The 27,614-nt window shown below is 47.1% G+C and overlaps 1 protein-coding gene across 1 annotated transcript in view; it reads left to right on the top strand.

The window, feature by feature from the left end:
- gpc3 (glypican 3) overlaps positions 1-27,614 on the top strand; it is an 83,665-nt gene that overhangs the window by 42,844 nt on the left and 13,207 nt on the right. The window contains exons 3-6 of the mRNA XM_037461692.2: positions 2,615-3,300; positions 10,660-10,802; positions 11,229-11,354; positions 17,611-17,722. Of these exons, the coding sequence (XP_037317589.2) occupies positions 2,615-3,300; positions 10,660-10,802; positions 11,229-11,354; positions 17,611-17,722 (1,067 nt within the window). The remainder of the gene's footprint in view (positions 1-2,614; positions 3,301-10,659; positions 10,803-11,228; positions 11,355-17,610; positions 17,723-27,614) is intronic.

Here is a 27,614-nt window from a genome sequence, read left to right as displayed (position 1 = left end):
ACAAAGAAGGTGTTGCGAGACTGCAGAGTGACGGTATCAATGGCAACGTGATGGGGCTGTTGGTGGATATCCATATGTTAATGCACAAGGAAGCTGAGAAGCCTTAAACCCCTTGGAGTAAACATAATCTGGTTGCTGGAGAGCGAGGACAGGTGTGGAAGGAGAGAGGCGGAGACAATCCCCTTCGGATGTCTCCGTTAAAAAAGCCTTCGGTCTTAGAGGACAAACGGTTTTCCAGCATCCAGCCTGCTGTCTCCATCTGTCACACTGACCAAATAAATGCTAATGCTGATTTCAATGTTGCCTGTGGCTCCCCGCTCTGTGTGCTCATGACCTCCTACAGCTGCACCCAGGATGTCACAGGCCCCTGTCACACTGCCCCCCTCCCTTCCATTAGTGGATACCTGATCCCGCGCGGACTGAAAGAGAGCGAGCGGCGTGCACAGGAAATGGGCTCGTAGCGGCTCCACACCGTGACCCGGGCTACTTAGAGCAGCTGGATTGCATTTATGAAGAGCCTTCTAGTCTTTCTCTTCACCATTACAAAGTGGCTCTCCTCTTTGCAGCGTAAGAGATACTACAGGTAGCTGATGAATCACACGACTTGATGTTCACAGAGCGGGGAAGCAAATAGCTTTGAGGTGGATGTGCATTTTCTCACCGCATTCAATATTCCATCAGTGAACCAAATATAAGAGGAGTTACCAGGAATTGAGCATCTAGTGTGTGTGTGTGTGTGTGTGTGTGGGCTTGCCTTCCCTCCTCCCAGTCGGTCTCCTTGTCTCCAGTGGCACTCTACACATCTGTCTGCTCATTGATCACAGAGGGAACTGCTTCTCAGACTCAGCGGGGCGGCGGCGGCCTCAAAAATCCAAACAGATGCGTGGCGCTCCCGAGCCCCGAACATCCTCAAATGTCTCTTTTATAGCCTTTATTCGCCCAGCAGCTGTTTCGCTTACTGAGCCCGCTGCTTTCCAGCCTGAATGTAGAGAACTCTAGACAGGGTTTGGTTCGTCCCTTCTTGGCCACTGTAGAAACATGGCGGTGCAACATAGGAGGCTAAGCTACAGCAACCGTTACTTACATTAACGTCTCATTCAACAAAAACATGTTTCTTTCATACACTTTGCTGCTGTAATCCTACAGATTTTATTCGCTAGGGGGAACTAGTAAAGAATTATTTCATATTATCTTATCTTTGTTGCTGGGTGTTATACACTAATGAAAACACAGTTTTGAACATTATATTCAATTTCTCCCAATTGAGATCCATATGTCCTACACAGCTCCTTTAAAGAAATCATAATTTAATATCCACTAAAAATAAAAGGATTTTGTGTTGAGAATTAAAAACAAAACCCTTTTGTTCATAATTTTACTCCGCGGGCAGCCGTGACACAGAGGGGCAGAGTGATGTTGGTTTCCTCTCCTCTGATATCGTCATATCCTCCAATGGACCCCCTCGTGTGTCCAAAATTGCCCACAGAGAAAATGATACGTTGTGCACCAGGTGAGGTCTGAGGTCCTGGTGCTTCTTGGAGACGAAATAAATTAAACTACCCAAGCAAGGAGAAATGAAATAGGCAATAACAAAGGCAAAAAGGCAGCTTGTGTATGTTTGTACAATTCCTCTAACAATCTCTGAAACCCGTGCCCCCCCCCCCCCCCCCCCCCCCCCACAAAGCAGTAGTGCTATTGCTCTCAACAACGGGATGTAGTGGACTATATCGATGGTGGCATCCCGAGTGATTCTCCAGTGCAAAGCTTCATTTCACTGACTCTCAGCCCCCCCTCTAAGTTCAGTAATGGGGCTTTAAATCTCCTCCGTTGTTGTCGGGCCCTCGCTCATCTTTCTTCCGGGGGTCGATGACAGAGCGCCGACTTCTTGTGCCACCTTGTCGATAAGACTTCCCTGTGAGCCTTGAAAAAAGCAAACACCGATTATTTTCCCTCCCCATGTTGGCCTGGCACCCTTCCCTCCATCCTGTCACGCTCCGTGTGCTTCTCTCCCTGCAGACTTCCTATCGCCTCCCCCTGCTGACTAAAATATCGACATTAATAATCTGTTTTAAAAAGGACTTCTTTGGTAAGATCCCCCCAAGCCCAGTTCTACTCCAGTTTTAAATTGTATTGAAAGGTCAATCCCCAGATCTCCCTTTTCATCTCTTCCAGGAGCTTTGCTCTCTTTATATTCCGAGCTGTAGTTTATTCTAGCAGCGGTGTGTGTGTGTGTCTATATGTGTGTGTGGGTGTGCTCGCCCTGTGTTTGTGTGAACAGCCCCATTAGAGAAAATAGATAGAGAAAAAACAGGAAAAGGGGAAGTCTGTGCGTGGGAAGTTTTCTCCCTCTGTGATCGTTAAGGATGGGATTGTGTTTTGGGGGAATTGCATCTTTTTTAGTGTTTCATGTTTTTGAGCTAAATTGCTGCCTATATTTCTCTGACAGCTCAGCGTAGTTTGTGGTTACTGAGTGTAACAGTTTTCAAAACGGATTAGCTTTCAAAAAGTTCCGCTTTTTCCACACACACACACACACACACACACACACACACACACACACACACACACACACACGCCTGACTGTTTCCTCATGTTTTGTTTTTCTCTCTCCCAGAGGCCTTCGACCTGGTGCTGCGTCACGGCCGTAACTTCACGCTCGCCATGCTCAAGTCGGAGTTCCCGGGTCTCGGAGGCGGAGCCCAGAGCTCCGTGGGGCAGCTGTTCCTGGACATGTCGCTCTACATCCTGGGCTCGGACTCCACGGTGGACCATATGGTGGCGGCCCTTTACGGTCGCCTCTTTCCCCTGGCCTACCGCCGCCTGCTGGGCGGCGTCGCGTCCTCCGCGTCCGAGGAGTGTGTCAGAGGAGCCTGGAAGGACTCTGGAGCGTTCGGCCCGTATCCCAAGCTGATGATGACCCGTCTGTCTCGCTCCCTCCTGGCCACGCGCGTCTTCCTGCAGGCGCTGAACCTGGGCATCGAGGTGGTCAACACCACCGACCACCTGCGGCCTGGCCGGGACTGTGGGCGGGCCTTGCTGAGGCTGTGGTACTGCCCGCACTGCCAGGGCCTGCTGGGACCCCCGGCCTGCAGGGGCTTCTGCCAGGCCGTGATGCAGGGCTGCCTGGGGGGAGCGGCCGAGGTGCAGCCGCACTGGAGGAGCTACGTGGAGGGACTGGGGAAGGTGGCCGGCGCCATGCGAGGGGAGCAGGATCTGGAGGCTGTCGTTCTTAGGGTGCCTTCCATGATCAAACTGGCTCTCAAGCACGCTGTGGGCGCCCGCACCCGCCTCACTGCCCTGGTGAGTCCAGTACACACATACACACGGCAGCTGATTTGAGGGGGGGGTGGGGGGGCGTTTGGTTAAATATGTGAGTCTAGGCCGCCTGACTCATTGATCTTTTCTCTGCCTGAGGTTTGTGCAAGATAAGAATCTATGACTCTGAAATATCAGCAGCCTAACTGTGCTGCATATTGATAAATCCTCGGCGCTGTCCATGGTGCTGAAGGAGCAGACAGCCATGTAATCATGCCTTTCCTTTTAGATCCATATTAAGGATGATAGCCACACAAACATACATGCAGGCGTAGTAAAAAAAAACTGCAACTGCATTGATGTGATAACAATCTACAGCACTATGACCAACGTTCATATTTGTCAACGTTTCAATTTGCACAGTCATAATAATAGTGTTTGTAAATGCAAAAATGTTACCACTTTAAACTGCAGCTGTTTCATGTCGGTGCAGTAATTCTTCTCCCTCATCAGACAACATCACAAACTCTTTTCAATCCGCATTGCATGCCAGTTGTACTCGACGGATAGATAATGCGACATTACATCCTCATGCTGTGCCAATACAGTGCTCCCACTAAAATGAATGTGGAAGCTGAAGACAGCACATCCATTTCAGTTCTATTGAGTCAGGGAGGATGAGCGATCCAGCCTACATTTCTTCCCTCCAACGGAGAAGGTGTCACCTCGTAATAGGAAAATCTCAAACTGCTGGCCGGGGGTTAAGGAGGCTGAAGGATTCTCCGATCTTGGATTGCAGCCGAATACAGAGTCGGAAATAACAACGCCGAGTGGGTGGGGGGGGGGGGGGGGTCAGACAGTCTATCCCGGCATTTCTTGCTGAAACTCGTCTCTCACTCCTCTTACGTGTTCTTGACTCCGATAAAGCCGTCAAGTTTGTTCGTAGCCCACATGTGAAGTCAGGGAGAAGTGCTCATGAAATATGAAGCCCGTTTGCTCTGCTGCAGACCTAGAGGTGCTTTTTGCTCCTGTAGATGCGCTGAACTTTTCACTCTGACACCCCACGAGTCCCTGCGGTGACCAGGTTTCCACTCAGAAGCCATCATTTATTAACACACACAGGTTGACCTCACTTGCTCTACAGCGCGAGGGCGTGGCAACAACCACAAATTGCTGACTTGGGGGAAACCGCTCTCTTGTGTGAGTGTGAGTCCTGTTTGGATTTACTTAGGGATGCAGCTCCAGTCACCGCGGATTACTTTACGCTGTGTTTATGGCGGCGTGCTGTATTAAAGCCGCTATTGTATTGTTCAGCTGTGTCCCTGTGACATGGTCGCGTGTGTGAGAGTGTTGGAATGTAATCTCGCTGAGACAGCTCGCTCAGAGCGACAGGGACATTGTTCGGAGAGAAAAACCAACCAACCAGACACCTGATTACCTCCTCTTAAACAACCAGTTTAGGAATTGGATGAAAGAATATAAGTCTTTGGACCATTGCAGGGTTTTTCTTGTTGTTGTGATATTTCAGCCAATTAACTATAGAATAATAAATGTAACAAGCTTATTTCTTACCTTGTACATGCTAAAGTCATGTCGAGCAGGAACACTAATAATGCTGATTGTTTTAATCAGATTTTCTATGATTTATGAGTTATAAATAAGTAGAGCGCATTAGAATCCCCCAAAGTATAACAATACAAAATTTAAAGTTTACAGAGATACAAACTGGGTCAGGTTTAATATTTTGTGGTATTTCCATTTTCATCCGCATTTGGACTACACTCTAATCTAAAATTCAAATCAAGCAGGATGTACATTGCAGCAGTGGTCCCTCTGAAGGGGACGGTGTGGCCCTCCTCCTCACATGATGTAAACCATCTATTGAAGGGTTTAATGATCACATGGACATTATCAACTGTGGGACAAGAAAGAGATCAAGTAAAAAGACAGGCCGGTGAAACAAGGAGGACGAGCGAGAGAAAGAAGACGTGTGCTACTGACAAAAAAGGAAAAAATAAATTGGTGATTATTTTTGGGTGATGATAATTGTGCGTAATTCTACAGTTTAGCTGTTTAGAGTCTCTGCCATCAGATCAGACCACTATCGGACATTAACCTCAATTTTTTTTTTATATTACACAATGGCTTTATAATATGTATATGTATTTTTTATACTTTAATGATCTTTCGTAATTTTGCAGCAATTTTCATGACCATAGTTGAAATGCCCACAAACTGACAAAAATGTAAAGTGATCAAATGTATCAATATGTAGTTGCAGGCTCATTTTAAATTGGTAATGCAAAAAAAGAGAAATGGAAAGCACCGTTAATGTAAAGTACGTCTGATTTGTGGATCTAATAATGATGTCTGGTCCTGTAAATCCGGACAGCTTTAAAATAGATGTGTGTGGCTGTTAAGTGAAAACCTAAGCAATCATTTGATGATACTTCACTATTTTGTACAGCCACATAATGAATCTATGGAGCGCTACGTCTTGTTCAGTGCTTCTCCTGTGTTTGTAAAAGCAGCAGCTGCGAATGCCATCAGTCACTCGCCCCCCACATTGGAGCACTGTCACTGAGGGTGACAAACAGACGCACTCCAGAGTAGAAGTGTCCTCCGTGGGGCGAGAACGACGTCGATTTGATACGAGTAACTCTGGCGGGGAGATGACCACAGCCCGTCTACCAGCATGTTAACATCCGCCCTCCTCCCAACTGGTCCCGCTCCAGCGTGAATCCACCAACGTTCTGAGAGACGGAGAGGGCAGCCAAGATCCCCACCGCTTCAATCAATTCCCCTGTCAACGCGCCGCCCCTCTCCCACAGTTTGATGTCGTCCACCTCCGTCTCCCTCAAAATCCTTCTCTCCCTTTCAACCCCGCCCCGCCATTTACTTCCTTCCCACTCGTTGTCACGCCCTGCTTCGAGAGAAGATGCATGATTTATGAAGCTCTATTTTTACCAGTTACCGAGGAAAAAGAGAGGAGAGGAACAACGAGAAAGAGAAGGAGCGGTGTAGAGTGTGAAGAGCGAGCCCGTGGGGAACGGGGGGACGGCGCCGGAGACATCCATCACCCTGCGACCTCTCGGGCTGCGAATGAAGAGGGGAGAACGTGATGGATCCGACCGCGAGTAGAAGAGACGTCCCGCTGAGTGCGTGAGCCGCGTGTGTCGACAGCCACTCGCAAACTGTTGCTTTAGTGAGGGAAAACAAGAGCACTAATTAAATCTCTGCTGCATCTGTATTCCTTACTAATCCGTTCAAGCTTGTCGGCTACTGAAGTCATGAAAGCTTTTGTAGCTTTTAAACATGAAATGATTCCCGCTTACGGTGTAATTATCAAGTCGTTTGGGCCTTTGAGGACTTCAATAATTCAAATGAAACAATCTGCGGTTTGTATGACCATTACAATCACAGATATATGCATGTGTAATTGAGTTTGAGGATCAAAAATAAGCGTTACGGTACGACTTATCAAAGCTACATTGATACGATTTTTTCCCCTGCAGTATAAATTAACATTTAAAAGCATACAAACATCATTTAAATTAGATTCAGCTGTGTTTTTGCTAAATGTGCCAGTAGCTGATTAGCTTAGCTCGGCACACAGATGGAGAATAAGGAGGAGTTGTTTTTTTTTGGCTCCAAAAGGTAACAAAAAGAAAACCTTCCAAATACCTCAAAAGATTAGTGATTGAACACGTTGCATCTTATTCATGTCCATCTTAAAACAGAGGATTTCTTAACCTAACATAACATGCCCTTTTGTTTTTTAGAAGCATTGGTATATATTTACTATAAAAACATGAGAGCACGTTTCCTTAGCTGAAAAGCAAACCTCCCAGAAAGCACAACGTGTCCTTTAGGAATTTGCACGGATATGCTTTGTAGTAATTCAATTGCAAATCTCAAATTTCCCATTACTTCTATTCATCAGATCATTATTTCCCTCCAGATGCTGACAGTTTGTCCTCATCACACCTTCTTACACTATATATATATTATGTTATTATGTTTTTTACACCTGTTTCCCATCCCACTCCGCTCCTGTTTGTCCAATCAGAAAAACACCGAGCTTTAATAACTTTTCACTTCTGCAAATGCTTCTGGGTCGACAGAACCCGGAGTGAGAAGTGTGAAATCCATTTCCCTCACAAACAAATGTCTCGTTTTAAACTAGACAGTGATGGGCACAGCTTAGCTGTCTATTTTAGTGAGTTAACATCAGCGTTTAGTCACTTTCATCGTTAATGCTGACAATTTACGGTTTTAACATAAAGTACGTATTTAACTCGCTGCTAAAATATGGACACGTTTTTGTTTTAAAAATATTTTGGAATTTTGTTGATCTTATTAATGTCACGTCGTGGTTCCTGAAGCGCTGGGTTTTCTAAACAGGTGTGCTGCGATGAACTGCTTAGTGGGATGTGAAGATTAGACCGAAAGCCGCTGTGCTTTACCTGAATCTTTGATTAGTGTGAAAGCTTCATGCTCACGGTGTATGGACGCGAAGCTAAATGTTCAGATGTCACAATAACTAGAAAAGAATAATCCGAGTCCTACAGAAAGAAACAGACAATGGGCCTGTATTCGTTTAACTAAATGTATATTTACGAGCCAAATGTCACGTAAAAAGCCTCCTGCTGGTAAATCTATCAGGTGTGTGTGCTTCCTTGCGACTTGTCGATGGTGCGGGATGTCCCCACGCAACGCCGCCGTCGAACTCGTTTTGAGGAAGCTGCGGTGGAAACATTGTAGATCAAATCTCTGCAGCTCAACGTGCTCTCATCTTCTCCTCCATGGAATCTCTTTGCCATCATCAGCCCCGAGTTGTGAAGTCAACTCTCACTGAGAGGTCTCCGGTTAGCGTGGGGTGAGAGGGAAGGTTTTAGGCCAGCTCAGCGATACACAATGATAAACAATACTAGAAACGTCTCGAAATATTCACAAATTTGTGTTAAAATGGAAAGTAACCACCCAAATAGGATTGGACAGATAACTGATTTGTATGTAAACAATGAATTGAGTTACCTGAAAGTAATGGTTGACACCTCCAGCTCAGTCCGAGTGGTAGCAGCATAAGGACGAGCTTGGACTGTACTTAACAAATGGATGCAGAGTTTAGGATCGCTTCAGTCGCTTTAGACGCCTGTAAGACAACGTTTCTAAAGGCAGCCAGAGGAGTCGCCTCTTGTTGGAGTGCAAGTGTGTGAGGCCCTTCGCTTTTGACACATTTGTTGACAGGTTTTGAGCTTGGCTGTGGGACCAGACAGGTAGGCCCGGCTAGCTGCTCTGGCTGACTCGATTGAATTCTTACTATTCACACTACATCAGACCGAGGCGTTACTGCACCAGGTTTCTCATTTCCCAACCCAGACAGTACGGGGTCCATTTGAAGTTGTAACCATAACAGCTGCTTGGTATTACTCTACTTTTGATATAGAGTGCGACTTCTCCTGCATTTTGCAGGAGGCTTTCAGCTGAAATAGGATCCTTATCATGTGTGTAGAAGCCACTTCCTATGCTAGTGACAACAATGCAGTGAGGAGGAGGAGGGATGCTGACTCAGTCTCCCCCCCCCCTCTCCTGGGTGCCCGGACTCACTTGAACGCAAACATTACTCACAACAAATATCCTCTGACGTGACTTTGCGACTGTGCACCGTCTTTGATCTTCAAACGGTCGGCTTATGAATAACCAGCCGACACTCGGCCTGCTACCACACCGCGCGCCAGGATCCACGCGCACCGCCGATGATTTGTTGGCACTTCACTCCAACGCCATGTCTGCACGAGCGCAAGCGCCACATGGAACCTGAGCTGCATGTGCGCTAGACGACATGTGGACTGTGATGTGAGTGTGTGTGTGAGTGAGAGAGAGTGTTGTGTTACTGGCAGTCAGCAGATCTCCCGCTCAGTGAGGCGGGCTGCTCAGTGCAGATAAACGTGCGCTCACGCTGCGGCGGGCTTTGTCTGCACCCTCTCCTGTTAGTCGTGTTGGTCCAGCCCTGGGTGATATTAATACGCAGCTAATGAGCCCCTTCCTTGAAGAATCCGGAAACAATCGGCCGTTGGCGTTGGTTGAAGTGTGTGTGTGTGTGTGTGTATGTGTTTGGGAGGAGGTAGGGTGGAGGGGGGGCTGCACCGCATGCATCTCTCCCTTGTGCCACAACTCCCCTACGGCTTCGCGAGGAACGCGCAAACGAGAAGCAGAAAGGGGCTCCAATCACATTAATCATGGCCTGTGGGAGCCCCGGCATTCGCTCCGGGCGCAGAGCAGAGCCAGAGAAGTACCCGAGAGGAAGGGAATGAGGGGACAGAGACTGTGTGTGTGTGTGTGTGTGTGTGCGCGCCTGTGTGTCTTCGTGTGTGTGAGATTTCCCTCATGAGGACACGGCAGGGGAGTGTTGGTAGAGATGGCTAGTCAGGGATGCTGGGTATTAGTGAATGCCTGGTGCAGGAGAACTTGTGTGTGTGTGTGTGTGTGTGTGTGTGTGTGTCGTGACTAAGAGTGCATTCTTGGGTGACAAGGCTGCATTGATTAACCCTGACGATTCTGTCTTACAGCTGTTCAGCATTTCTGGGTGTGTCAGCATGCATGCAATAAGCGAGTGTGTGTGTGTGTGTGCCAGTAGTGTAGGAGAGAGGGTGTTAATGGGCACGTTAATGGGCTTTAGCTGCATTATGAACAAATGAATAATTGTGCAAATTAAATCTGTGTGTGTGTGTGTGTGTGTGTTGCAGATGGATAAAGATGTCCACTGCTGCTCTATCAGGTCACATCAGTATTCAGCAGCCTATTCACTTAAAGGAGAGATGGGCACAAATAGCTGTTAACATTACATGGCAGAATTAAACCTTGGCCAAAATCCCCACGGGAAATTAAACCACTGGCAAATCATTGGACCACAAGCAAAACATTAACAGCCATTTGCATTTTTATTGCACCTGAAAAGAATGTGCCAGGTCCATTATCTGTTAGAGACAGAGCGGGGACTTACTTGGTATTGTTGTGTTGTCCCGTGTGGCTGCACAATGGCGGTTGTTCGGGGAGGGGAGAAGCAAACGAGAGGTCTTATTTTCACGCTCGCGGTTCTTTTTGGAGTGTTATGATTACAAATTCGAAACAAGGCGGAACCGGCTGGCAGAGAATACAATGACTTTGTTTGTTATGGAAATCCCCCCCCCACCCCCCCCCCCCCTCTTAGCTTTCATCGCGAGCGAAAATAAACAAACCCAAGCGGATGACAAGGGGCTGAGCACAGTAGGGCCCACAGGTTGTCCTCATTCTGCATTGTCATTGCTATAAAGTGTCTGAATAAACAGCTAGGAGGGGGGGGGGGGGGGGGGGGGGCGACCGAATTTGCTCACCGGGTTCTCCTTCTTTTCTCCTCTGCAGGTGAGCGGGATGTGTGGAAGCTCTCCTCCACGCGCCTCCCGCTCTGTGGCATCCCCCCCCGCTCCTCCTCCTCTTCCTCCTCAGGCCGCCGCCTCCGCGGCCCGCCCCCCGGACTATGACGAGACTCTGGGCGGCCTCCGCAGGTGAGGAAAATCCCCCCCCCCCCCACACACACACACACTGCGGGGGGCGTTGTACGTCTGGCAGAATATTGTCCCCGACAGGTTTTCCTGCTGTTTCCTTGTTACATTCAGTCTTTCGCTTTTTGAGTGCTTTCTAACACCCCCGATGCACCCCAGGCCAGGGGGGTGGAGAGGGGGGGGGGGGGGGGGGGTGTAATAATGCACAGCAGGGCTGCTGGCCTCGGCAGCACAATGGCCAGATTAATGTCAATTAGGCCTCTTTTATTCTCTCCTCCTCGAGGGGGAGCTCATCGACTTGCTCTCGCTGCTGCTGAGCTGAACCCTCTGTTGTTCCCTCTCCTCTCGCTCTGCCTTCCCGCTCCCTGCTGCCGCGTGTGACAATCAGCATTGAGTTGAACATCTCCTTTTCTTTGCCTGCACCCTCAGGGAGTTCATATCCAACCTGAGGGGCTTCAGCTCCTTCTACAGCGGTCTCGGGGAGGCGCTGTGCAGCCGCGAGCCCGCTCCGACGAACCATTCCCTCTGCTGGAACGGCCAGGAGATGACGGACAGGTAAATCGGTGACTCATTTCCCTGTGTTGGCAGCTGCTAACACACACTTCAAGCCCCTCCAGACCCATGCACCCCAGGATGGCCCTGCACAGGTTTATTGCCTTCACTAGATGAGCGGTTACACAAATAATCTGCTCTGATCCCTGAATTCCCAACGATCCAGCGGCACGTCGGTGAGGAGGAGGAGGAGGAGGAGAGTGTAGGTGAGTTGAAGGGTAAGTTGGCCCAGGGCTGATGAGTTCTCCACACAAGGACCCCCCCTCTCCCGCCGAGTGTGAGTGTAAATCTTGAGGTTGGCTCGATGGGATGTTATTAATGTCAGGAGCGCTGTCACCTCATTCTCGCTTAGTTAATTGCTGTTTCGATCGCTCTCTCTGACCTGGTCCAACACCTCCCGCGCGCCCAGCAGAACCTCATTTGGTTTGCGCAATATTTCACTTCACCCCTGTCCCTTCAGCTCCACGCATCATAACCTCTTTCCCCCCTCACGCTGTCAGCTGGCCCCAATTTCAATTTGGCTTACGTAGATATAGATATCATCTTTATTTGATTTCTTTTTTACCTTTCTTTGCTTTGGAATGTAATCAATGGACACGATCCAGACAGAAAGCTGCTGCAGGTGAACCTTTTACCTCTTGTTCCAGCCTACGTCTTTTGATAATTAGGGTCCTCGCTACGACTAGTCGTAGAGGAACCTATTGTATTTCAAGGAATTATTATTATTATTGTTATTATTATTCTCACAACCGCAGGCCTTTTTTGGGCCTTTATCATATTCAAAAAGTTGTTAAATTTGGCATGGATATCTGGACTGTTAAAATATTTGATAATTTTTGGGTCTCACATTTGTGTATAAAGAAATGTCTCTATAGCGCCCTCTAGAAATTTAAAAAAGGCCACACTAGGCCAGTTTCCGCCCTCGATATCCGATCAACTTGAAAGTTGGCACACACGTTCTTTTCGTCATGCTCTACAAAAAAGTTAATCATGGTATGCATATGCGCCTAACTAGATTTTCCGCCATTTTGAATTTAGTGAAAAACACATTTTTGGCAATTTCTCCTAGACGCTGAGTTTGATTGTCACAAAACCTTCGGTGGATGATTATTGGGTCAATGTGCCCTTAATATATCAGAATGGTGCTGATAACTCATTTTTAACTTCCAAATGGCTTGGCCTGCCCTCACCAAAATTATAGCATGTGTGAAAATTGAAGCCCTGAACACACGTTGAAGTTGTTTTAACTCAACCATACTTTGTCTAATCTGCTCCATATTTCTCATATAGCATGAACTTCTCACCCTTTAAACATCCATATGATCATTTCTAACCTGTTTTATGATTTTAAGAAGATATTACAGTTAATTAACTTTGGGGTGTGGCTTGGCCTTTTTGGCAAATTTTCATAAATTCCTACAGTTGTAAAAGGCCGAACTCCTCCCAGGGATTAAACCCCATTCTTTTCCAATCCACGCAGTGTGCTCTTGTGACGTTGGCCTCTAAAAGTTGCATTTTGCCAGAAGAAATATTAAACTATGTGCGTAGGGCGCAATTAAAAAAAAACACTAAGATTACGAAGGAAGTTGGGTCATCTATGGAATTTTGAGAGGCTTTTATTTTGGTATGGAACATCAAAATGTCCTGGTTATCCATAAGTGTCACCTAGGGGATGTGTACTATCAACCTGAAGTGGAATGGTCATGACAGTATTGTTTCCTTTTAAATCTAATCTGAAAATGACCAAATGTAGTCTGGTGATAGATTTTGAAGGAAATGGCTCATATATGGTATTTTGAGAGGCTTTAATTTTGGACTAGTACATCAGAATGTCCTGGTTATCACTTAGTCACACCACGGTGATGTGTACTCTCTGCCTGAAGTGGAATGGTCATGAAAGTATTGATTGTTTCCTTTTAAATCTAATCTGAAAATGATAAACTGTAGTCTGGTGATTTAGATATTGAAGGAAAATTACTATTATATGGTATTTTGAGAGGCTTTAATTTTTAATAGTACATCAGAGGCTCCTGGTTATGTGTTGACATAAAAGGCCTAAGGCCGTGATAATGTCAAAGATAAAGTTTGCAAAGCGGCATTCCTGGCGTTGCTCCACACGGTTAACGACCACTGACTTGCCAACGCTTCGTTTGTAACCGTTCGGCAGCGCCCCGACGTGCAAGGAGTAGCGAAGACCTGTCCAGCTTTAATTATCATTTAGTTTTGTTTCACCTTCCACAACGGCCCGGGTGACTGTGCTTCATCTGGGTTTTTGAATCGTTCTTAGTCTGGACTCTCCCCTGAGACCTGTTGTTGTTCTCGGGGCCACAGAGACAACAGATCACAGGCTCACTGAGCCACGCAATCTCCTCCACCACGATAAGGTGGAGATTCACCGAGGAGGTTTTTTTTTATGTGGGTAATATATATATAATATACATATACATATTATATATATTATTATTATTATATATGTAATATACATATAGAAAAGGGTGGGCGTGGGTGTTGGGACGTGTGTATGTGTGTATATAAATGTGTATATAAATGTGTATATATATGTATATATGTATATGTATATACACAGTATATGTATGTATATATACTGTATATATATGTATATATGTATGTGTATTAATGTATATATATGTGTGTATATATATGTATATTAGTGCTGTCAGTTAAACACGTTATTAACGACATTAATGCAAACCCATTTTAACAACATCAATTTTATTATTGAGAAATTAACGTTTTCTTAAGTTTTTAAGGCTTGTCTGTTTGAGTAGCTGGCTGAAAGCAAAGTAGTAGCTTATCTTTTATTGGTAACCAAACTGTTTCTGAAATAAGAGGCCTTACTGCTTACTGAAAAAAAGGAAATATTAAGCCATGGTTTTACTGCACTATAGGCTGACTCCTTGTTTACCTTAAATGTGCACTTTTGTATTTTGTACCGCCCTGTTTGGCAATGTTTTCTTTCAGTAAAAGAAAACATTTGCATAAATCAAGCCAATCCACTCTTCCATCTTAAGAGCATTAAAATGCAAAATAATATATGGGGAAAAATATCCAAAGGGACATTTGGAATTTGCAATTAATTGTGGTTAATTTTGAGTTAACTATGACATAAATGTTATCAATCGTGATTAAATATTTAAATCGTTTGACAGCACTAATATACATATATATATATAACTTATATTTTGTATTTGTATTTTATATTGACTGTTTTAATGTCTATGCACATTGTAAAGCACTTTGTGACCTTGTCTGTGAAAAGCGCTGTACAAATACATTTTACTTACTTCCAGAGAAGAGGCAAGAGTAAATTCTGGGCTTTTCTCAAACTGCTCAAAGAGAATCTGTCACGAAGGTAGAAAAAAAAGAGAGTCTCGACCGGAGAAGAGCCATCAGGTTAGCGTGTAGGGCAGAGCCGTCCGGAGGGGATGATTGGACCAAACAGTGCGATAGGAAGGTGCAGGGAGGGAAGGAGACGAGAAACGATGGAGAGATTGCAGCGTCCCCCCCGGCGAGCAATTCTCTTGAGTCGTCCGTGTCGTCTGCCTGCACGCAGAACATGCTGGTTACTTGAGCAATCTTCTCTTCGGATCTAAATGTGGCATTTTTTTCAGCAGGCGTGTTTACCATCCTACCTGGAGCCGAGATCAGAGGAGCACCACATCAAACAGCGTTAACGCGGAGAGCTGTGATAACGAAAGCGTTGAATTTCCGTTCCACTCTTGGGTCTAATGACAGTAAAAACCAGGCTGATGATAAAAGCTGAGACGTCAGCTGTGAACGTTTTATTCGGGAACTGTAAACAAGTGAATAGGAGGACAGAAGGCCAATAACAATGGAGAGTGTTGGTGGTTCTGATTTCTGGTTAAAGAAGGCCAGTGGGGGGACACTTTAGTTTCTTTGCATCATTCCTTATTAAAATAGTTACAGTAAGAGTGATTGTATCACAAAGCTGCTCTTTGCCATCAGAGTAACAGGTTCATCGTTGTACCCGTGTTTAATAATGGGTTGATGTATTTTTTAGGAACAATAACAACCACATTAAATCTGTCGGAGATGATCGCTGCCTAAGACACAACTTCACTTGGAGCTAAACGTTAAGTTGCTATGGTAACATGCTCACAGCGACAATGCTAACATGCCGATTCTTATCTATCTTACTTTAATATCTTTTGTAGACCATGAATAGCGATTCTCAAAATACAGTTCACTTTTGTGTACATACTCCTATCCAGATTGTAGGAACATTAATTAACAACTGTAGGAGCCAGGGATTGTTGGCGCCCCCTGATACGCCTCTTCACGTCTTTCACGTTAATTGAGTCACGTGGTGTTTGGTATCCATTAAGGATTAAGGTGAGTCCAGAGTTAAGTTTGGAGAATTAAGTATTTTATTTTATTGACAGCTGAAATGACGCCAAAACGACACTAAAAACCACGTCAAAAGGACAGTATGCAATGATTGATTGATTGTATGATATAACTGGATACTTGACTCCTTGAAAGCAGCGCGTCCGCAGGTTACCTCTCCTACTCGGCCTCTCTGTGACACTAACACGTTCACAATAGTCACCTACAAACAGCGTTATATTATTTTCACACGTTGTTGCGAGGATGTTGTAGTTTGGGAAGAAGAGAAAGAAAACGTTCACACCGTTCGACAGCTCTTTGCAGTTTTGTGTTTTTTACAAAGTGAAAGAAAAGGTTTACCGACCCCCACCACTACCAATAATTCCCTCTGAGCTATTTTTTTTATCATCTTAATTAGATTCTTGTTTTGCTCAAGAAGACGTTCAGCCTGAAGTTGTTCAGTGTATTAACAGTAACAATCCACACACCCTGACCTTTGGCCCTGTCCGGCAACTGGGGGGACTGGAAGTGTCACCGGGTGGTGTGAAAAGCATCAGACCCCCATTATGTTTCCCTTCATCCCCCGTCTCCCGCTGGTGTTTATTCCGCTGTGTCTGGCGTCACCCAGACAGGACCTAATAGTGTGGTAATTGGTGTTAGATTAGATTAAGCTATCACTTGAGCTAACCGATCTGATCCGCCCTGCAATAACTCAGAAACTAACAGACAAAGGCCGTGTGGTGCGGCACCCATAAGGTGAAAAACGAACCCGTCTCCCTCCACTAATCCTCCTTCCTCGACCCATTTTCCCTCTTTCTGTCTCCTGAGCGGATCACACATCTCACTCCATTATTAATGCTATAATTAGCGACGGGAAAAAGGATGAGGTCATGGCTAATAAGACGGATAAATACCCAGGCTAACGTAATTTGACTTTTAAGAAAAGTCTGGCGTTTGAGGGGGAGAGCGAAAGACTGATGAGTTATATATGAAGTGTATCAGTGAGTGTGTGTGTGTCTTCAGGTGAGTGCTCAGGGCGATGTCACAGAGATGAGAACAGAGTATGACCTCATGCTTTCCACACACACACACACACACTCTTACCACGCATCCGCCTTTCATCCCTTACACTTGTTAGGGAATTGTGGTAGGAACGGTGGGAGGAGCCAAGAAACACCTGGGGGAACGCTTTCAGACTCCCCCCGGCTCCTCCTCTTGAAAACATACACAGGTGTCAACAGAGCCGCGTTTCCGCGGTTACAGGGAGGGACATGTGAGCACCTGCCCAAAGGCCGGGTGTGTGCATAAGCATAACCTTGCTGCTAAAGCAGGTTTTCTCTGCTAATGCCCTCTGATATGATTAAAAGACGCTGAACAGGCAGTTAACCATCAGGCAGACTTTGTATAGTGGTTAACATTTAATATCCTCTGATGCTGAAACATTTTGGACATAAATACTTCTCCACCATTTTTATTGCAAATATAAAAAGATTTCTTACGACATTCACAATGTTGCCCACTGTTTAACTATATAGGCGCAGTGTCTTCAAGGGAAGACATATTCCGTTTGGAAAGGGTTGAGTTACTAATTGTCTTTCCAGTCCCGAAACTTGGAACAGTGGAGATGTTGTTCATCTTATCAACACTAGGTGGTGACAATCACCTTGTTTTGTGTGGAATTCACCTTCTTTTTGCCTTCCACTCACGAAACTTACTTTGAGGTTTCTAAATTCTGTGGAACTTCTCGAAACCATCAAACTTGAGAACTTGAGGAGGAACCCTTTGCTGTATGTTGTCCCCTTTTCCTGTGTGTTTATATGTAATAAAAGAAAATAGTTCCCCAAAAAGTAAACAAACGGAAGTAAAAAGTACTTTCTTTTCTTCCTTTCAGGTTTCCTGGGCCGGGCCTGAAGCGATCGCACCCCGGCTCTGAGGTCCGAAGTAACAAGCCCCCTGAGCCGATCATCAGCCAGATGATTGACAAACTCAAGCACATCAACCAGGTCAGCAGTGTGCGTGCGGCGTGTTCATTGTTTGTGTGCCTGTACTCGTCCGTCGTCTTTTACGTTTGATCCAGTGAGCAGTTCTCCCTCATATTTGAAAGAGAGAGACCACTGAAAATCTGTGCTGAAGGTGATGTCAACACCTTGCTCTGTGTAATCACAAAGAAAAATCCAAAGACAGCAAACTGCTGATTAGATGTTGTTTTGTGTCTCATCTGCACACAAAGAAAACCAAAACAACTTTTGGACACAAATCCACCAAATGGTCAAAGCCGATGTGGTGGCCGTTGTAAAAGGACATGAATGATGTCCTCCATCCACAGCAAGCCCCAGCTGACATCAAGGCCTTAGCCCTCTTGATTTCTTCTTTTGCCGTCGTCATGGAGACCACCTTTTGGAGTTGGCCAGCTGTAGTGCGGAAATGCCTGGATGTAGGGCTCAAAGTCGGCCTCAGCAGGTAGATGTATCAGCCCACAGATCTGTCTGCGACTCCTGGTTCCTGGTTGCACTTACGGCTGTCAACACGTTGATGGCCGCTGTGCCATAACCCCCCCTCACTCCCCATGCCCCAACCCCAACAAACACACACACACACACACACATCTTCCAGCTGCAAAGCGTGTCTGCTTTTGTCTGAGTGCTGCAGGCCTGTCACAGTGGATTACAGGCCTTCTCTCCTGTTTAAACAGCCTGGGAGATCCGAGCAGCAACTCGGGCCTTCCTACACTCCGCCTGTGACAACCAGAGACCCTCAAGACAAATACACAGTGTTTTGGTTTGAGAATTTCCCAATTCCTTGTACTGTATTACCTCATGGGCACTTTGGGGTGCAGGCGAGAGGAGTGACACTTCAACGGGACCTTTAGGTGTTTAACTTTCCCTCTTCAGGATCACCCCAAAGCATTCCTCCCAGATCTCAGGTTTAAAAGATTGGAGCAACAATAATGAAAAGCAGTCAGGTGAACAGATTATTTAAAATACTTTATTTTAAGGTCCAACCAGAGTGAGCGTTAAATGTTGGTAGTAATACATTCACAGGAAAACCGCGTGCGCACAACACAACGTAAGTATGTTGTGTGAGAGTTAAACCAGAGAGGTTTGTTGGATGTTATTGACAATTCAGGTAGTGATCCTACCGCTCACCTCTCGCTTAAAGTCTCCAAAGCCGTTTGTCTGCCCGTCTAAGGCAGCATTCACATCCCTCAGCATTTCACATGTTGAGCATGATGTTATGAGGAATATTGGCCCAAACTTCAAAAAATAAAACCCACACATACAGTCATGTGTGTGTTTATTTCCAATAAACTGGATTCATCCCATAATCTTAAAAACACAGGACGTGTACACGTACACACTCTAATAGAATAAGCCTTTGAAAACTTCCTGCCCTGACAGGGACAAACATTCGCACCGACGTGATAACAAGCAGAGCTGCAGACCGGTTGCCGGGTAGATCAGGTTCCTGATGGGCTTTTGATGAGGTTTTTGCAAGAAAATGCATTTTGCCGAAATGACTGAGCCCCGGACATTCAGACAAGGGGTCTGAAACATGCACACAGTCGAGCTCTTTCTGCCTGTGTGTGTGTGTGTGATCAGATCAAATAAACGTCTGATATTTATGCAGATTGGCTAATCACATGGCTGTTTTTAATCCCATATCTGATGACCGAACAGCAGAGTTAAGCACATTTCAAGCTTCCCTTCAGATCTCGACATCAATGGGCTGGATTAACATCTAACAAATGACTGACTGACTATTTCACGTCTGGAAAAAGTGTTTATGACTCGTGACTTTGAGCAGAAATTCGATTACACAAATCACGACTACACTGATATACTGAGGTACAAAATGGAAATGCCTCAAATAATAGTGCAATACAATACCATAGTTCTGCAACAAAAAACTCCCCTTCGAATATTATTGTTTTTTTGTGCTTGAGTCCTCACTGGGGTAACTTTTGATTTTACGTTAGAAGCTGTTCCTGAACCTTTGTTCATCCATTTCTACATCCATTTTTAAATTTGCATTTTACATTTGCATTTAACATTTTTATAAACATATTGATTGTTCACTGCTAAAGTAAGAACAATACTACAGTCTACACTCACACACAGTGTCTTAAAGAAGCCCAATCCGACGACCGTCTTAAAGTCTTAGAGGCAGGGTGACGTGGACTTGGACCATAGGAAACAGGCGGCTGAGTCCAATGGTACCAGTCATGTCCTGGCTTGTCAGGAAGCAGGCTGGATATCCTAATATAGGATCTCTATTATGTGTAAGATAGACATAATAGAGTGCAGGGAGGGCATAATATGCTTTAGCCCCTTTACACTCAACCTTGAATAGGTGATTAACAAAAATGGCATCTTTGTTACAGATTTTGTACTGAAAAACATGACACTCACTGATGTAATAAATCCAAAGGATGCATAGACCATTGTTCCCCCTACCATTATAACCGCCCCCCCCCCCCCCCCCCATCCTGATAAAGTGTGTTTTTTGTTAGTTTCCCACTCACGGCAGTTCCACACGTGCACAAATATGTCCGTGTGGCGCTCTCGCATCAGCGGAGCAGAGAGCTTGCGTGTCTCCTCCTCAAGGGACATCGTTTTAAGGCAATCCATCGTCCACTTGAACGAGGAGGAGAAACCTGATTGACCGCCATTGCCATCTGTGGTAGCGTGACAAAAAGACCAGCGCCGGCCCCACCCCTGTAAGAGGCAAAGCCTTAAACTCGCTTTATAACCCTGCTAAATGTTTATTGACTGAACGCAGTTTTTCTTGGTCTGAGCTGCTCCGAGCCGGCGTCTTGTAAACAAGCTCTGAAGGCACCGGAGAAAGTGATGCTGTTTAGTTAAAAGCAGTTTTTACAAGGTCTCCGCCTCCCCGCTAGACCACTGGCTCTGAATGTTGCCGGGCTTAAAGCTCACACACTAATTAACCTTCTGATAGGCGAATAGGCCACCGCTCACACGTAATTACTTTAGTCTGCCCATGGTTCATGTGCGGCGCGCACCAGGACGGGCCAACAATGAGATAATGTGTGTAATGTCCACACATGTTTCAACCCCCCCCCCCCCCCCCCCCCCCCCCGAATGAACATTATTCTGCTTTTGGCTCAAGTGGTGAGCACAATCATTGCTTCTACTGACCCACTTTCTCTCCAGGAATCAGACCCGGCCCGCAGACCATGTAAAAATATACGTCGAGGGGAACATAGGACCCCTCCAAAGAATCTCCACTTCCTTCCAACCTACCTCCCCCCCCCAATGTTTTGTTCCTCGGCTCCTAAGTGCTCCGCGACGATGGCCCTGCGAAATGCCGCCATGCAGCGGAAATGTGTCATTTCTCACGTTGTCAGTGTTGATCACAGAATCCGCAGATACAGACAGTCTGGCAGGGAGACCCTTGCCTTTTTGCCTCTGCAAGGCTAAACTAAACACTGAGAGAAGAAAAAAAAAAGCAGAAAAAAACGACCTCTCCGAGGCCGGTCGCCTCATGCTCATAAAACAGCGTTTTCTCACGCCCGGAGCAGCTGATGTCATAACTGAACCGCAGCCAAAGTTTAAAGTGAACTGTGCACTAGAAAACGAATGGAAGAGAAATGTCTTTCTCCCTCGGTTATTGCTTCCCGCCTTGGAATCTCTAGCGCCGGGGACATTTGTGCGCATGCTGTGCCACGCATTCCTGTCTGGAGTGGTGTGGCCTGCGTGTGCATGTGCAGTGAAGCTGATAAAGAGTCCTCTTTCACCCCGACTGTGGCGTCGAGCGGGAGGTATTCTGCCATGCCAACAATTCTCGCTGTTTTCTCAACGAAGATAGTAACACTCCTCGGTTTTATATGAAAGCAAAAAAAAAATGAGCTCCCTCGTGCGGAGACATGTGCAGCGCTCTCACATTGGGACGTATTGTTTTGGTGATGTATTCTCCCGTTCTGAGGAGATGAGTTTGTTTGTTTTTTCTCAACATCTGTTTAACTTCCCAGAGTATCGTGTCTCTCCTCCGTACAGCTAATCTCGCAGGGGACGGTTGAGCTAGTGGCAAAATGGGGCAATTATGTGATTGGTCTTTGATTACAGAACGCTTCCCGCTCATTTGTCAGGTGAGTTTGCCATTTGGAGGGTCAGACCTCCCGGGATTATTCCTGGCTACGTGACGCCCTTTGAAGGGATTCCATTTGGAACATCGCGCACATGAAAGACAACTTTTTGTTGAGGATGTGATGTTTCCCCCGTTGAAACCTGCCAACCGGCCATTTGAGTGGAGAAGCGGCCTCTTACCGCCGCGGGCCAAAGCTTTTTATTTGTCTGCACCTCGTTCTCTATCTTTTCCGTCAAGTCGCTTTTCTTTCCATCTCTCCAGCTGCGCCGAGCTGTGTGTGACAGACTCCAGCTCCGTCCCCCCTTCCCCCCCCCCCCCCCCGGCCCTCGCCCTGTGCTAAACTCCTGGACCCCTCGTCCCCCTCATCCCTCCCTCTGCTCCCTCGGCCCCAGCTTTCCCAGTCTAATTGAAGCCAGAACCTGGGAAAAAATCCTGCAGGTAGGACAGGAATTCAGGGTGGAAAAAAAACAGATCCCGAGCGCCACAAATTCCATCACGCAGCCTCACTTCCTCTGAGCCAACGGAGCCTGGGCAGCGTGTGCTCAACACCTTGCGCCCCCCCCCCTCCCCTCCCCGTGCAGAATGCGCGTCTTTAATATATAACTCACACGCTCGAGTGCGGGACAGCTTTTACTGTGCACACTTGTGGCGGTTAATCTTGTACACACATAGTTAGCGATGTGACTGCAGCGGATCCGTTTCCAGCTCACATGAAGCGGTGAAACGTGAGCGAAGCGGAGCGGCACTTCAAACGGGCCTTTGAAATGCACGGACGAACACAGCGCTGTGAGCATAATAATAATAACAGTAGAGGCCGAATGGAAGCCGCCTCATGACAAGGACAGCGTGAGGTGGCCCTTTTTTTGCGACAAGGTGTGCTCACTATCAGACTAATGACACCGTGGGTGTCAGGCCGGCCCGCTGCTTTGCGAACTTACACTTGCCAACCTGGCCATTACGCTCGCTCGAGTCAAAGAGCCCGACTTCTGTTTGATGTTATTTACTGAGGGGTTTTGAAGCGTTATTTAATACACCCCCCCCCCCCCCCCCTTCCTTGTTTTTTATGTGTGTGAAGTACGAATGGCGTGGCAGGAGGTAGAGATGTTTGCTTGCTGGGAGAAGCCATGAGGGTCCTTTTTAAATGAAGTGTGACACCTGGTGTAAACCTCGGAGGAGCTGCGGGGCGTCTGTAGAGGCCGAGTCAGGATCCACGTTAGAGCAGCGCGCACGCATGTTATCCGCAGACATCTGACTTCATGGTGTATTTAGGATGTGAGGAGTTGAAAAGGAGTTATGGTTCCTTAATTTTAGGAATCCAAAGATCAGATACTCCCCCGTCTAGCTCCACACACACACACACACACAAACTTGCACACACCTCTCTCACCACGGCTTTCTCCCCTGCTGGCTGGGAGGTCAGATGGAGCATGTGAGGGCCCTTTTCCTCCCAATTAGTCTGCCTGCTAATGAGGCCCAACCATGCCTTCTCCCACTGCCACCCATTCCTTCTTACCTCCACCTCTCCCTCCCTCCCCGGCCCGTCTGCGCCCTGAGGTCTGAGCCGAGGTCGCCCTCTCCCTTCCCACCCCGCCCATTTTGCTCTCGCACCACTGCCCCCCCCCGCCCCCCACTGGGTATAATTATCACGCAGCCGGCTTGTAAAAGCCCTGCTGCACAAGCCAGGCACCGCCCGCGAACCAGGCTTTCCGCTTTCTGGGGCCAATATTTTTTTGTTCATCCTTCGCTCTGATCTGACCCTCACATCCTGGCCTTGTTGTCACTGGGCACAGTCACGTGTTAGGATCCCCCAACCCCTCCCAACCAGGAAGAGGTCAGGGGGGTCACACTTCCTGCTTCCTGTCTCTGCCAGGTCATCAGAGGGTCTCTCTGCTCAGGGTCGGAGACCTCCTCTGTTCCTCCTCTGCCTTTTGTTTGAGTGCTGTTGCGGGAGGTTTGGGGGGAGGGGGGTTGAGGCTCCTCTCTGACCCGTCAAAGTGTCGCCTCTTCATCTCGCTGGAGAGCCTTACCTCCTCCTTTTACCCGCACTGTTCTCTTCAAATCAGTGTCCCCCTGTTCCTGTAAGCTACATACTAAGCTATCCCGCGGCCCACTGTAGCGTGTGCACGCACAGGCCACTCCACCCTCCATTATGCGCTTCCCCAACCCGGGCGTCCGCCTCTAGGTGTGATCATGGGACACGCGGTGACGGTCTGCTGATGTCAGAACGGAGGGTTTCTTAGCAACACATAACTCTGGGAACGGCTGTGATACCGTGTAAAGAAGAGGAGCAGCAGACAAAAAGAGATTGTCTGAGGGGTGTAATCTGATTTAGCAACCAGCGGCCTGTGCAGGAATGGGACTTTTTTCAACAGTTAAACCCCATGCCGACAATCAGGCACATTCACAGACATAAGTCAAGCTTTTCATTTGGTTAGCCTCAAAACAGAAATTGTTGTCATACCAGATATCTTTAATACTGGAGGGACTTAACCCTGTGTGTTCATGCCCTGCCTTGATCTGACCACACAATGTCTGAATAAACAGACGACACAAGCAGGAGATGAACTGCATTTCATCTGCTATCTTAAATATATATGTGAAGGGTTTAAGGGTTTCATCCACAAAGGGAGTCCCTGGCAACAAAGTCTAAACATTTATTCAGGATTGGGTCTGAACTGGAGAAATCTGGAAATAGCCTTATGGGCTCAGGGAGAAAGGTGGAGTGGACACACGCCCAGTTTAACACTTGAATGGAGAGCTCTCTCTTTTTCCCCTTCTTTTCTCTGTGTGTTGTGTTCCAACTGTAATTAACCTCAGGAAATGAATCTTGTCTGCATTAACTGTCTGAGACAGGGCTCCCGCTGCGTGACATACTTGACCGCGGACGGAAAGAGGAAGACAAGACAGGAAAGTAAAGAGAAGCATGTCCCCCCCCTCCTCTTTACATTTCAGATTCAATAAAAGTTGAGTAATGCGAGCGGGGCGGGACCTCAGGGCAGGGCCGCGTCACCCCGATCGTCCGTGCCGAGGATCTTTCCATGACTCACTCCTTGGAAAGTGCCTCCCGCCATTGCCGCATCCGTTCGTCTCTCTCCCGCAGCGTCCCTCATTCCTTCCCCCTCGTCCCTCCTGGCTCCTCTGCTCCAAACGGCACGTCTGCAAACCGGATCCAAGCGCAGCGGCCCGGCGTGCATGTGGGGGATTAGGTGTAATGGAAGCTCATTTCCTTTGTTTATTGAGAAAATTTCTGAAAAGTTGTATTTGTCCCACGCTGTGACCCCGGGCATCGGCTGCTGCACTGATTAAAAATACAGTATCTTCCGCAGAGAATGTTTGTGGCTTTACAAAATCTCTGCAAGAAATGGGACCCAATTAGTAGCAGGTTAATGTTTCTCAACCAAAGCTTTGCATGCCTGAAGTTGGCTTAAAGAGACTCCTTGAATTGAAATTATGACTTCAGTTTATTACAATTCATTATCTTGGCCATATTTTCTCTCATGGGGGATGATAAGATCCGTCTCACCAAGGAAATCACGGCTCGGGAACGCAACGCTGCTCCCACTTATTTGGAAGAGGAACCAAAGTCATCACTTTAAGTTGTAAACATTTACAGACCTCCTGGTGAACTTTGACCTGCTGTACTTTGTATAGTTAGAATATAACTGGAATGTAAGTGATTGTCTAAACACTCTTCTCTCGCCTACTCTGTTGTAACAATAGTCCTCTTGTTTTCTAACCACCGAGCGTCACGTTGAACTCAGCCTTTTGGGGTTTTTTTTCGTTTACGTCTGAGGTCCATCAGCGCTTGAGGGAAACATGTGTCTCTTTTGCGGCTAAATCCTTCAGCCTCATGTGGCGTGTGGTGCTGGGTGGGTAGCACATAATGAGATTCGTTATTGTTGAAAACAGCTGCCAGATAGATGAAAGCTCGGGGGGAGGACTGAACAAGTGAAAATGTGCGTGATGGAACCGAAACAGTGATCTGAAAGACACCAAAAAAAACATCCGCGCGAGCTGAGGGCAGCAGGAGCGCTGTGATCATTCTCTGTGCACAAAATATGACTCACTTCACATTACACACCTGAGGCACTGTTAATCTCCATCGCTGCTGCCGCTTTAAGCCAGCAGCGTGCAGTATACTGGTATATGACTGTACACCCGGAGATCACATCAGCAGCGTTGTTTGGGAAGCCGAGCCTCAGGTTCTGTAGATCAGATGGGTGGACTAGATGTGCCGAGGCAGTGATGGAAACGGTCAGAGATGCAGATTCCCTCCGAGGCGAGTCACGAGCGGCCTGCCAGGACTCGTCGGAGAGGAGGACACTACGCAGGGCTCCGTCTCAATCACACCGACATGGAGGCTTTCTGCCTTCATTACTCATCCCCTCCCTGTTTCACTCGTTCAACGGTCATGACGTTTATCTTAAAATATTTGTTTCCTTATCTCCAGCTTGTGTCCTTTCCCCTGTGATTCATGGTCAGATGGGACCCAGGGTCATTACAACCAGCTCACAAACGAGAAAAACCCCACAGCTGACGATCGGCAGGTTGATTTCTGCCGGCGAGGGTCAACCAGTGGCTGGGACTCGGGGGCTGTGTTGCAGCTGTTGTGGCGAACGGTGACCCTGGGTGGAGTTCATGTCATGAGTGGGAGGTAGTGACAGACTTGCGGTTTCTCTGTCTCTGTCTGGACCGGCCCGCATTGAGCAATCCGCCACATGTTTTGGCTTTGTTCGCAAATTTTGAGCCCGCGTTTCCTCGGTGTGACTTGGTGCTTTTGGGTTTAGGGGGTGGGGGGGGGGGGGGGGCCCTGTCCTGATTGCATGTTGTGCGTGTCCAGCAGGCCAGCTACCGATGAGAGAGGGAGAGGGAGAGCTAATGGAAAACATACGGGAGCATTTCTCCTAAAAATGTCTTTTTTATTTGTTTCCTCCCTGCTTCCTTTTGCTTGGATTTTTCTCGTATTTTAATTGCAGCAGATTCCAGCCCTTTCCACAGGTCCCTCCCTCTTGTGGTAATTGCGGAGGCTCTTGCCGGATCACAGCGCAGCATCACTTTCGACACAAACATGCAGCCCACCCCTCGTCGCTACCGCAGCCCTGACCGTAGTGGCAGTCAGCCAGTGGGGAGAATCCGCCGGCCCCCCTTCCCACCCCTAATGTGGAGAAGGCAACGCCACAGCTCGCTGCTCTACCCCATTTAGGCGACGGCTATTATTATGCAGCAAAAATTCTTAATGTAATTGCCCAAAAACATCTGTGGATTTAATGCTTTTTATTCCCTCGGATGAATCTCAGTTCATTCTTACGTTGCCGTAGGCAGATTTGGATGGATTCATTTTGATCACGTTTTAGAATTTTTATTATAGCTCCGTTAATATTGGCTTGCAAGCGCTTTAAAGTCAGATCAACAATGTCAAACCTTCCACCGCCTACACATCGGCCCGCTCCCATTGTCGCGGTGAGCGGGTCAGCCTGCTGATTTCAGCAGCGCTGTTCCCTCCATCATCAGCACCCAGTGCCTGGCAGGACGGCCCGCCTGTGAATGTGTACAGGGGAGTCGCTGTGTTGCCACACATGGCAGCGTTCACACGGACTGAGCTCTAAACGTGACAGTTGCTCCCAAATGCCTCTCCCTTCATTCCCCATACCTTCTTCGTAGGTTTTGTTCTAAAATCCCCCCAAACCACGTCTTTTTCTCCCTGCCTTGCCGAGAAGTGTTTGTTTGCCTTTTAATTGGCCCGCAGGGCGCCCCTCCCCTCCCGAATACCGATGGAGTTGCCAGGATGCC

This window comes from Pungitius pungitius, chromosome 2 (assembly GCF_949316345.1).
Source record: "Pungitius pungitius chromosome 2, fPunPun2.1, whole genome shotgun sequence".
In the NCBI taxonomy this organism is placed as follows: domain Eukaryota; kingdom Metazoa; phylum Chordata; class Actinopteri; order Perciformes; family Gasterosteidae; genus Pungitius; species Pungitius pungitius.
The sequence above is the reverse complement of the archived record's forward strand: the minus strand, read 5'-3'. Positions and strand labels throughout refer to the sequence as shown.